This window comes from Marmota flaviventris, chromosome 1, assembly GCF_047511675.1.
Source record: "Marmota flaviventris isolate mMarFla1 chromosome 1, mMarFla1.hap1, whole genome shotgun sequence".
NCBI classification, from domain to species: Eukaryota; Metazoa; Chordata; class Mammalia; order Rodentia; family Sciuridae; genus Marmota; species Marmota flaviventris.
The window spans coordinates 211622304-211634437 of NC_092498.1; the positions used below are offsets into that span (position 1 = coordinate 211622304).

General features: G+C 48.5%; 1 protein-coding gene across 7 annotated transcripts in view; it reads right to left on the reverse strand.

Annotated features, from left to right (window-relative positions):
- Nucleotides 1-8572: 8572 nt before the first annotated feature.
- The window catches only part of Ilf3 (interleukin enhancer binding factor 3), a 33126-nt gene continuing 29564 nt past the window's right edge, over nt 8573-12134 (reverse strand). For 5 of the 7 annotated variants that reach the window (XM_027955088.2, XM_027955086.2, XM_027955085.2 and 2 more), the window contains 3 exons: nt 10236-10601; nt 9332-9460; nt 8573-8795 (listed from right to left, as the gene is read on the reverse strand). In XM_027955088.2, coding sequence (XP_027810889.1) covers nt 8659-8795; nt 9332-9460; nt 10236-10601 — 632 coding nt within the window. In that variant the 3' untranslated portion in view covers nt 8573-8658. The remainder of the gene's footprint in view (nt 8796-9331; nt 9461-10235; nt 10602-12134) is intronic. The other 2 variants (XM_071602637.1, XM_027955090.2) reach the window with 1 other exon arrangement.

Here is a 12134-nt window from a genome sequence, read left to right on the forward strand (position 1 = left end):
TTGTCTCAATAACTTAGATCCAGGCCTAGCACACAGTAAGTGCTCAGTAAACATTAGTTCCTTCAATAAAGGAAGAATCCTAGTTTTTTTTTTTTTTTTTTTTTTTTTTTTTGGTATTGTTGTTGTTTGTTTTTTTGGCGGAGGAGGGGTTTACTGGGGACTGAACCCAGGGGCTCTTAACCAGTGAGCTACATACTCCTCCGCTTTTTTATATTTTATTTAGAACAGGGTCTCACTGAGTTGCTTAGGGCCTTGCTAAATTGCTTAGGCCGGATTTTAATTCGCTATTCTCCTACGTCAGCCTCTCGAGCCGCTGGGATTATAGGCGTGCGTCACTGAAGAATCCTAGATTTAAGACAGGGGAGTCTGCTGAGGCCACTAACCTGTCCACATATGGGTTTGTTCAATTAGTGCATACACGTGTATACACAAACACACAGGCTTATATGTATATCCCCACTGTGCCTTTCTTCATGCAGCTCAGGAGTGAGGGGGGGACTGAGTCACAGATTTACTGTGTGCTGGTCGTTTTCCATTAATAATAATAACATAATATTACAGAATATCTAATAATCCTTACTGTTAGAAATGCAGCTGTGGCCAGTTGTGGCCAGCAGGGGGCGACATTGATCTAAAACACTTTCACTGATATGGCAAGTATCCTAAACTGGGCTGCTCTGGGCAAGATTGCCTCTGTGGAAGCCTCAGGCCTGTTACATTGTAATAAAGGCTAGTGATGTTAGGTTCTGAAGGCAGTGGAGAGATTTCATTGAGGTCACACCTGAAAAATGCCCATCAAGGTGGTTCAGTTCATGACCTTTGCACTTGCTGTTGGCTTTGACAATTCATCCCCCCTGAATTACCCAAAAATCTATGGGCTTGTATTTGTCACTGTGTTTGCTCTTCCTAGGAAAATTCTAAAACCACTACACAATCTCAAGACCACTCTACCCCAGCCGGGCATAGAGGTGCATGCCTGTAATCCCAATGACTCAGGAGCCTGAGGCAGGAAGATCACAAATTTAAGCCTAGCTGGACAACTTAATGAAGTCCTATATAAAAATAAAATAAAATAAAGCAGGAGTGGCTGAGGATGTGGCTCAGTGGTAGAGTCCTTGCCTAACATGCATAAGGCCCAGGATTCAGTCCCCACAAGCACCACAAAAAGGGGAGGACTGAGGAGGTAGCTCATGATAAAGTGTCCCTGGGTTCAATTTCCCGCACCAAAAAGTAGTAAATAAATAAATAAACACTCCATCCTCCATCACTATATATCACTTATAACTGATATGCCTTGTGAGATTTCTCTACACATTGGCAATGCCCAAATTAATTCATTTATTTTGGCAGTACTGGTGACAGAATCAGGGATGCTCTACTATAAAGCTACATCACTAATCTTTTGTTGTTGTTTTTTTTTTTTACTTTGTTTTGTTTTTAGTTGTAGATGGGCACAATACATTTATTTATTTATTTATTTTATTTATTTATTTATTTTGATGATGCTGGGGATTGGACCCAGGACCTTGTGTATGCAAAGCAAGCACTCTACCAACTGAGCTACATCCTCAGCCCTTGTTTTATTTTTATTTTTTGGAGGTACTGGGGATTGAACTCAAGGGCACTCAACGACTGAGCTACAACCCCAGACCCTTTTTTTTTTCTCTCACACACACAGACCTATACATAAACATGTGTGAGTACATAGCCATTCTCCATGGTACTCCAACGTGAGGGATGTTGAGTCATGGACATAGTATGTGATGGCTGTGCTCCATTAATAATAATGTTATTATTAACATACAATATCGCATAATATATAATAAACATTATTGTTTGACCTGTAGGGTTTTGCTAAGTGGACCAGGCTGGGCAATCCTCCTACCTGAGCCTCTGGAGTTGCTGGGATTGTATGTATGTGCTTCCACAATCAGCTCTCAATTCATGTTTTCCTTCTAGTACCATGAAACTTTTGCACTCTGTGATTTTTTTTACTTTGTTAATTTTTGTATTTTTGTTCATGCTCTATTAATTTAAATGGTATATAACAAATTATATTAGCCCATAGCTTTACCATGATCCCAAACAACATAAGTCTCCTAAACAATTTAACTCAGAACTCAGACTTGTTCATCCTGTGTTGATATTTTTTGGGGGGTGGTGGTACTGGTGACTGAACTCAGGGGCACTTGGCCACTGAGCCACATCCCCAGACCTATTTTTTATTTTATTTAGAGACAGGGTCTCACTGAGTTGCTTAGCATCTCACCATGGCTGAGACTGGCATTGAACTCTCAATCCTCCTGCCTCAGCCTCTGGAGCCACTGGGATTACTGGCATGTGCCACTGCGCCCAGCCTGATTAACTTTTTTTAAAAAAAATTTTATTAGTTATTGATGGACCTTTATTTATTTGTTTATATGTGGTGCTGAGAACCAAACCCGGTGCCCCACACATGCCAAGGCAAGCACTCTACCACTGAGCCACAACCCCAGCCCCCTGATTAACTTTTTTTTCTTTTGCAGTGCTGGGGATTGGACCCAGAGCCTAGTGCATGCTAAACACACATCACTGAGCAGAAAACCCAGCCCCTAAATGGTTGTTGTTTAATAATTTCACTAGTTTTTTGGAGCTTGAGTCCCTGAAGCACCTTGTACTATCATACAAAAATTAATCCTTTTAGGGCTGGGGTTGTGGCTTAGCGGTAGAGTGCTCACCCAATGTGTGCGAGGCCCTAGGTTCGATCCTCAGCACCACATAAAAGTAAATAAATAAAACAAAGATATTGTGTCCAACTATAACAAAAAACTAAATATTAAAATAATAATAATAATGGAAAGATAAGGAGGAAATAACATTAGAGTTGGACCTAATCCAATATGAAATATCCATAAATTCGGAAACAGACGTATAAACTACATTCCTAAATCTCAACCTCTGTTTGGACGGGGTCTCACTAGTAATCTCATGAGGCAGGAGGACCGACCATGAGTTCAAATCCAGCCTCAGCAACTCTGAGGACTAGGCAACTCAGTGAGAACCCGTCTCTAAATAAAATACAAAATAGGGCTGGGGATGTTGCTCAGTGATCAAATGCCCCTGAGTACACGCTCCTCCCCCAAAAAAGGACTCAACCTCCCAAGTAGGTGGAATTATAGACTTATGCCACTGCACCCTGCTTAAGAGGTCTATTTTAAGTCAAGTGGCCAGAGCCTGGTTAATTGAGTAGTTATGGATTTGAATTAATGCCTGAAAGTAAGGGGCAGGAGTCATTCCAAGTCCTAAGAAAGCTTTGCAGGCAGCGGAGGCAGAGTCAATCCCAGAGATAGGAACGTGCCAATATTGTTTGAAGTGCGGGGAGGAGGTCAGTGTGGCTGGAAAGACTGAGAGGAGAAGGCAGAGAAGTGACCACTGGTGGTTATGAAGGGCCTCAGGATCTGCAGCAAGGACTTGAGTTTACGGGAGGGTGGAGCATTCTTAGTGGATAAAGGAGGGTAATGAGCTTTATCACCAAGAGGTAAAGCAAAGGGTACGAAGGAAGGGCAACTGGAGGCTCGGTGACATCCTGTCTTAAGGTATTGGCGCTGCTCAGCTGGGAGGGCTTGGGGGCACCCTGAGTACTCCCTTGAGGCGCTAAGATCGCGCCTTCAGCACAACGGACAGCGCCGCGCCCTTGGCCTGGAGACCCGGAAAGCAGTCTTCCTGGGGGCGGAGCCTATGAAACCGTCCTACAGGAACGAGCGAGCTCCCAGAACAGGGCACACCTATGGAGCAGGTTCTGCAAGTGTCCTATTAGGAATCGCGTACTCTACTGCACAGAGCACTCTTTGTGGCCGATTGGACCTGGCGCTCTACGTGGCGAGACCCGTGGAAGTGTCGTATTAGAAAAGGGTTTAACCACTATGCCCACGTACCGGGTGCGGAGTTTTCAACTTACATTAAAATAATTTGGTGGGTGTTCTGTGAAAAAGCTGGCTGAATTCATTGAGCTGACTACCCTGGGGTTGTTGTGTGCGATATTCGGGGCACAGCTTGTTGATTGGGTAAGGAAGGGGCAGTAAGCGTGGGGAGACTTTGGGACACATCAGAAGTTCAGAGGCGTGGTGTTCTCAGAAGCTGGACCTGAAGAGGGTTTTGCGCACTTGGCCAAGAAGCCTGTGCATAACCACTAGGTGCGGTGAGAAAATATTTGGGACTCTTAGCCCAACTCTGCCCGTTTGGGGATGCTGCGGCTGTGGATAGAAAGCTCCCAACCTGGGGACTAGGTGATTGGCAAGGGAGCATTGGTGCTGAGATCTGGAGCTGAGATAGGCAAGAGCTGTATTTCTGTGCAGAGGGGAGAATGGGAGATTTCTGGTAGAGAACTGGTTGTTTGAACACACCTAACTTTGAAATAGGGGTCCTTGAAACCCTGGACTTGGCCTGGGGGGTGACTGGGGAACATGGAGGGTACACATTTACTCTGGCTTATATAGACGGGATTAGAGGTATAAGTCTACAAAGTCCAGGTGTCACACAGGTTCAACTCTTGGAAGACACTGGGAAGAGCTTTGGGGTTCAGAGCATGGTGGCCACTGCTGACAATCCTCCTTGTCTCTCATGGCAGAGAGAAGTACCCTGACATCTGGGCACCTCTGGGACGTGCAGTTTTTAAACCTTTGCATCTCAAAACAATTCCCTCACCAAGTGCAGGGAACCTTTTGGTTTAGTCCTCAGCACTGACACCTGCTCCCCTCCCCGCCCCCTCCCCCAAAGCAAAACAAACCTCAGTTCAAGTATTCTAGAACCCAAACTTCTGCTGGCCTTGCGACCTCCTTCCTCACTTCACCTACTGAACAGAATGATAAGAGGTTTTCTGGGCTAGGGTTATGACTCAGTGGTAGAATGCTCACCTCCATATGGAAGGGTCTGGGTTCAATCCTCCACCACATCAAAGTAAAATGAAGGTATTGTGTCCATCTACAACTAAAAAAAATATAGTTTTTCTTCTCAGTACTGGGGATTGATCTCAGGGGTACCCTACCACTGAGCTACAGGTCTACCCTTTTATGAAGACAGTCTGACAACGTTGCCCAGGATAACCTTGAACTTGTCATTCTCGCATCTCGTAAGTAGCTGATTACAGGTATATGTGTGCCACCAAACCCAGCCCAAAGGATTATTCTGAAGCAAAACTGGACTAGCTTTTTCCAGGTTCAGAATCCTTGTGTGCTTCAGGGATTTTATAAGGGTTGGTTGGAACCCTCTGCTTATGCACTCCCCTCTCCACTAACCTCCCGCCACACTTCTCACCTCCCCTTCCTCTTGCATTCAAAAATCCTTCACCTGCTTTTTGTGCATGCTGCTCCCTCTTCACCAGAGGGAAGACTGGAAGCCTTCCTAGACATTTCCTGACCAGCAGGGATAGGGCCTTCTTGGGGCCTCCAAGCTCCATTAGGCAAGGACCAGGCTCACCATTTTATTCCTAGCTCCCAGCACAGGACATAACATATAAGTGCCACCCAATAGACACATGATAAGTGAATGAAGCAACAAACACATGAAGTCTCTCTTTATTCTGGGATGGATTAGTGAGAATCTGAGCCTCCGATAAGGTTGTTGCCCAAAATTTTTTCCAGAAGTCTCAGGCATGTAAAGTGCACGGCCAGTGTGGAGCTAACACCAAGACTGAAATGCAGACAAACACCCCAGCTGCAGTGACCAGGTACACACAAAGCTTCAGGGTAAGATGAGCCTTATGAATTGCACAAGAATGGTCAACATTCAAGAAGTATACCTTCCTGCCAGAGTAGAGGGAGATCAGGCAGCCAAGTGGTAGCCCCCAAATAGAAAAAAAAACAACAGTCCTCGTGGCACTGCTTAACCAGGGAAGTGGAAATGCTGGGTCCTTCATTGAGGCTGATATCCCCCTTCATTTCTAATCATCAATTGCCAATACTTTTCCAGAACCCAAGGACCAGTCCAAATTCCCTAAGGCCCTGCCATTCCCCAAAATGTCATTTCAGTCGGCCACTCCTGTCTTCATATGATCCTTTTCCTTTCCCCCAGCAGCATCTAGAGCTGAGCCGACTGGGGTAGTGTGCACTGGGTGCCCCATCCCTGACACCAGCTCACACCAAGTACCCCATCCTGATCAAATCCACGAAGAGCAGTAGGAAACCTACTTGATCTCTTGGTGACCTCTGCTGGTGATTCAAAATGTTGTACATCAATCACCTGAACCATGTTGCACAAGAAGTCTCTCCATCTTATGCTAATTCTTGCCTATATTATGCTGGACCCAAGAAGAACTTCCCCAGATCAGCTTCCTGGAATTGCAGGATCACCAGCTGGATGGCTCACTCAGCTCCAGATAGGACACACCAGCCCCAGGACTTCTGTGTGCTCAACTTAACAGCTTTGTCTTCCTGAAGCCAGTTTCTAGTTTGACAGATCCTGAGGGCTGGGATACTGCCACTGGTCAAATGTGTCACCCTCATCATCAGTGAGTTCCCCCCAATGGAATCAGGATTCCAAGGGCACTGTGCTCTCCGATTGTCTTTGGGATAGGTTTGCTGCAATTTCTGGGGTGTGGGTGGGTATGATTCCTTCCCTCTTGATAGGTCTGTATTCAGAAACTTCAACATGGTGGTTGTTGCTGACTGAGAATCAACTGGAAAGAAAACCCTTGTGTTGAGGATATAGGTGCTTGACTGGTTTAGTGGGGCCTGGCAGGTAAGGCCGGGATAAGTCCCTCCCCCTGGGTTTCTGAGCAATGCAGACAACCTCCACTCCATGTTCTCTGCTCAAAGCGCCGATGAGTGTCTTCTTGTCCCAGCCCCTGGATGGGACTGGGAGAGGCAGATCATGGACACAGCATTGTGTCTCTCCACTACTGTGTGCGTTGGTGGGATCCTGGGACATTTAAGGGTAACTTGAAAGCTCCAATTGTGGGTCACCTCTTGGCTTCACTTTGTGTAGTCACCTCCTCCTTCCTGCCTCTTCCTGGGCTGGATTCACACTGTAAATGGGGCATCCTCTACACTAGCATAAAGCAGAATTGTACCAATATTTTCTCGTTTGATACAGGATACCTTTCTTTCCAGAAAGCCAACCTTCACCCCTTCAAAGTATAGTTGATTTGCTGTGTCAGCTGAGGGATTCCCAGTGGCCAGTTACTCACACACGAGAGGCCAAGGGGCACACCTGAAGCTCAGCCAGCCAACAGCACCAGGTCTCAGAAGCTGGAGAGGCGGCTCCCAGATAACGAGGAAGCTGGAAGGCCGAGGAACACTGTTGAGAGGTGCATAATAGGCTCTTCCCAAACACACTGAATTGGAGCCTGGGTAAATTCAACTGGAGTGCAGCCCTATCGCCCCCACCACCCCACTCCCATGGGCAGGGCAACCTTAGGATGGGTTTCTCCACTTCCAGTGCTGACACTTTTGAAATACAGTTCTTTGCAGTGGGGCACTCACTATTCCATGTGGTACAGGCTGTTCACAAGCATCCTTGGCATCTACCCACAAGATGCCAGGAGCATCTTTCCAGGTATGATAAGTGTCCCTCAAACGTTGCACAATCTCCCTTGAGAGTGACAATAACTGCTCCAGGGAAGTCTGCTAGAGTAAATCTGGACAATTAAAAAGAGCAAACTCTCCATGTGAATCTCCCTGTGGCAGAGCACCTTGGGGCAAGGCCACAGCAGACACCAGATTTTCCCAGGGCACAGCTCACCTGCAGCTGGGTTGGTTTACATTAGATAAGTCACAGCTGCCCTTTTTCAATTGGGGTACATGTACATGTGAACTCTACAGGGACATTTTATCCCATAATGATGTAAAATTGCACTTATAACCACCGGAATTGATGGAGTAGCAAAGAATATGCTTCCATTTTTTGATCCAACCTTGAGGGTCACTGCACACCACCAGGATTTAGAACTGTGGAGCCCACTGGGTTGACAAGATCTCAGGTACACAGGTTGGTGGCCCTTGCTAAGCACTGAGTAATGTCTGGAGGCCTGGAGTTGGACCCTCTATGCTGACCAGGCACTGTCCTGCCATCCCCAGCCTGCTTCCCAATAGCGGGAACAGAGTGGAGGAACCTGCCCATTGCCCTGCTGGAGGGTCAGACACCCAGGCCTGAGACAGGCACAGTTTTCTTTTTCTTTATTGTCTACAGTCATCTGAATTCAGATGTAGTGCCTGAATGAGCCAGACATACAAAAACCCCACTCTTTCCCATTGTTTTTTTAAAATAAAATCTTCACTTATAAAACTGAAACACTAAAGCATTAAAATACAGAAAGCTCATTTAACTCACTTCACAAAAGCATTAACAGATGACGTATCCCTTCTGTAACTATTTAAAGACAAACTGAGTCAACACTAACACCAAGTGTAAATAGACAGAGGGATACTGAACGGCAAGAACGCAAAACTCTACCCAGACAAGGTTGTAATGGCAACTAACAAACCATTGAAGACACAGAGTCCCAAACACGGCTAAATATGGGTCACAGCATGGGTCCCAGGAGGAACCGCTGCACCTCACAACACAGCAACGTGGACGGGTGGGGGCGCCTGGAGGACTGGCTGACATGGTAACTGTGATACGTAAAACTGAATCTTCCAACGGCGTAAATGCAGAAGGTACAAATGGGCAGCCCCAGGGCCTTTATCTGTACTGGTAGTTCATGCTGTGGTCTGCGTTTCTGCCATAGCCACCCTGTGAGGACTGGTAGGAGCCGGGAGGGCCGCTGTAGTTCTGGCCAGACCCTGGGGAATTGTAGTTCGACTGTGACGAGTAGCCTCCTACAAGAGAGAGGGTAGATTAGAGGTGGTGACAAGGATCTGCCTGCCCACCAGGCCTAAGGACCTCAGCTGCACCTGAGTTGTGTCCCCAGGTGGCAAGCCCCACAGGCTCCTCGTTTATTCTAAGTGCCTTTCACTTCTAATTGGGACCTAGCACACTGAGAGGTGGGACCACTGTGATCCTGGCTTATACCAAGGGTGATGGCAAATGGTGATTTTCTTGGTTAAAGAACAGGGGGGCTGCCTGAGCTCACCACCCCAAACCAAAGGTAGCATCCAAGATCATGAGTCAGTTTGGGTCTCAATGTTGTCAATATCTCTTCAAGCAGGTACCAATACTGAAGAGTAAGGCAATTTCTGGTCTCCAGCTTCAGAAAAGGCCAAGCAGCTGGTATGGCCAGAGCCCAACTTTTATAGGGCCCCAAACGCCCCACAAGAAAGCAACAGCACAGCTGCCACCATTGTCCTGCCCATAGAGTGCTGTTCCTGCCAGGCCCAGGGCCACCCTGCTGTGCCACCTGCTGCCCCAAGCCCACCTTGTTTGCCTTGATATGAGCCGCCGCCCCCAGAGCCTCCACCGTAGCCCCCGTGTGACCCTGGGTTGTAGGACGACCCGCCTGAGCCATAGCTGTTCCCGCCGCTTCGGCCTCCGCTACCACTGTAGTCTAGGGGAGAGAAGACAGTGTCATTAGGGGATCTGAGGGCCTGAGGACTACGTGGCTGGCATGGTCCAGGACTCTAGCGAGGCTCCCCTAGACAGAGCCTTGCCCCTGCCTTTGGCAGATGTGTGTGTGCTTAAATTTGGCAAGAGGTAACAAGGTCAGGCTAGGGTTGTGGCTCAGTGGTAAAGCGCTTGCCTCGCATGTGTGAGGCACTGGATTCGATTCTCAGCACCGCATATAAATAAACAAATAAAAAGAAAGCTCTGAAACCTGTTCTCTCCAGCCTTCCCACCTGTCCCTGCAACCCAAGCTTTCCAGATGTAAATTCAGTGACATGATGCTCCCTCCAGCCTACATGTACACAGCACAGCTCCCTCCAAGTCTCCAGTCTTGCTAGTGACCACTATTCTATATCAAGGAAAAGTGCACACCTACTCTGCCAACTGGGTCAACAATACAGCCAGTGCCTGCTGGGTCTGTGCAGGAGGTAAAAGGATATTAATAACACTTCAAGAACTATCCCGGGAGACTGCCTCTCAGACTCTACCCTCGTGCCTAGCCACCCTGAGGAGAGAGGCCTCAGCTATACCTGCCCATGGGGCAAAGCAGAGGAAAGAGCAGAGACCTGGGCCATGAGATCCTTCCTAACACCTGCCTGCAGCCAACACCACCTGTTTTCCTCCTAGTTCCTTGGGCAGAGGTCTGGGCATTGCTGGGCTTCTGCAACTCCACAGGACTCATTGCCAGGTTGACCCAGGGATGCTGGAAGCCAACTCACTGAATTTGCTCTCGTAGTTGTAGTCTGACCCGCCCCCGCCTCCGGGAGAGTTGTAGGAGTTGGAGTAGGAGGAGTAGTTGCCTTGTCCATGGTTATAGCCTTTCTGTTTGCCCTGAGGGGGCCCGTAGTTGCTGTACTGGCTCTGGTTGTAGGACTGCTGCTGGCCTTGGTGGGACTGGTAGCCCGAGCTGTAGGAGGGCTTCTGCTGGCCCCCATGTGGCGGTTTCTTCCCAGCATGTTTTGGGGGTACTGGTGAGTTGTAGTTGTCCCCTTGGTAATAGGAGCCGTAGCCGGAGGAGCCACCACCGCCCCCGCCGCCGCCACCACCAGCATTCCCAGAATGCCCTCCGTTGCTGTAGAACTGACCTAAACAGGGAGGCAGCGGGTCAGGTGGAGGAAAAGGAAAGGCAAGGGGGCAGGAAGGGAAAGGGAGGTGGCAGCCGTGGGCCCTGAAGGCTGACCCATAAACTGGCTGCCCAGAGGCAGCAAGGAGGAAGGAGAGCCCTGGCTCTGCTGTAAGGCGCCTGGCTCGGCTGGCCCAGCCTTCAGCTCCACTCACCCATCAGCTGACGACAACAAAGGATCTTTGCCAAGCAGCGGCACGACAGCAGCTTTTGCAGCAGATGTCAACATTACAATGAGATGGGCTCCCAGCGCAGATGACATTCAGGACTAGCTGACGGGTACCCAGATGTCCCCCAACGGTGACAAGAAAAGCAAAGCCCCAGAGAAGCAGCAAGCCACCCCTACTACCTCCTCCCCTCTGTGCTGGAAACAAATTCAGCAGGCAGAGACTGGAGACCCCAGGAGTACCCTGTAATAAGGCCCCTAAAACCACCCTCGCTCTTGGAAGACCAACTAGTATGAAGCTGGATCTTAGAAAAACAAATTGAGACTCAAATGATGTCGGCCTCTCCCTGGTTACTACTTACAGAAAAACATGACTACAAGCAGTATAGATTTCCGACCTATTGGGGAGACCAGCTCAGGCTAAGGCTGGGAACAGGATGTCAGGCAGAGCCTTAAGCTAAATAAAGCCTCAGTGGCCTCCCCAAGGCCCCTTCCTCATTCCCAGTACAGCTACTGGGGCACAGGCAGGACAGAGTAGCAGCACTGACAAACTTGCACTGTGGCTGCCACATGCTCAGTCCTGAGGCAGGATGTTACAGTGAGGACCTGCCTTCTGGTAACTAGGCTTTCAACACACTGCTGTAGCTAAAATTGGGGTGGAATAGGGGATAGGCTAAGGAACACTTCATCCTCAGTTTTACAAGGGACTCTAATTAATCAAGGGGTTCAGGCTTGGCTGTGGGAAGTCCCAGAATGAACTGGATGTGAGGCCTGGGAGGCCAGGCTGTGTGGGCAGCTCTCCAGCCCAGTTAGACGTTCACCAGCACTTCAACAGGGGCTGCGATGTTCCTGGGTCCCTGCAGAAGGGAGGACTAAACATGAAGGCACCTCTGCCCACAGACATCAAAGGCAGCTTCCCTGTTAGGTCCCAGGATGGATGGGAATGGGAGAGGAGGCTCCCACACAGCCTGTCCTTTCTTCCCGTATCAAGCATGAGGGTTCCATGCCTTCTGGATGGGGACACTGGAGTTCTCACATGCCTTCCATCCTCTGCAGATGTGTAGCCCATGTTGATGTGCCATGGGCTACTGGCACAAGCATATGGAAATAGAACTGGTCTCCAAACTTGAGTTTGTTTCTTCAGGAAGGCCTCTTTCCCCTCCCACCATTCACAAAGCCAACACTGAGGGGGAGGATGTATACCACAAAGCAAGAAAGCAAACATGTGGAGGCTCAGTGAGGAGACTTGGAGGATAAGAGCTTCAGTATACTCCCCAAGAGCACTGCCCCCACCACCCCAAATCCCAGTTTCCCCAGTGTCCTGCACTG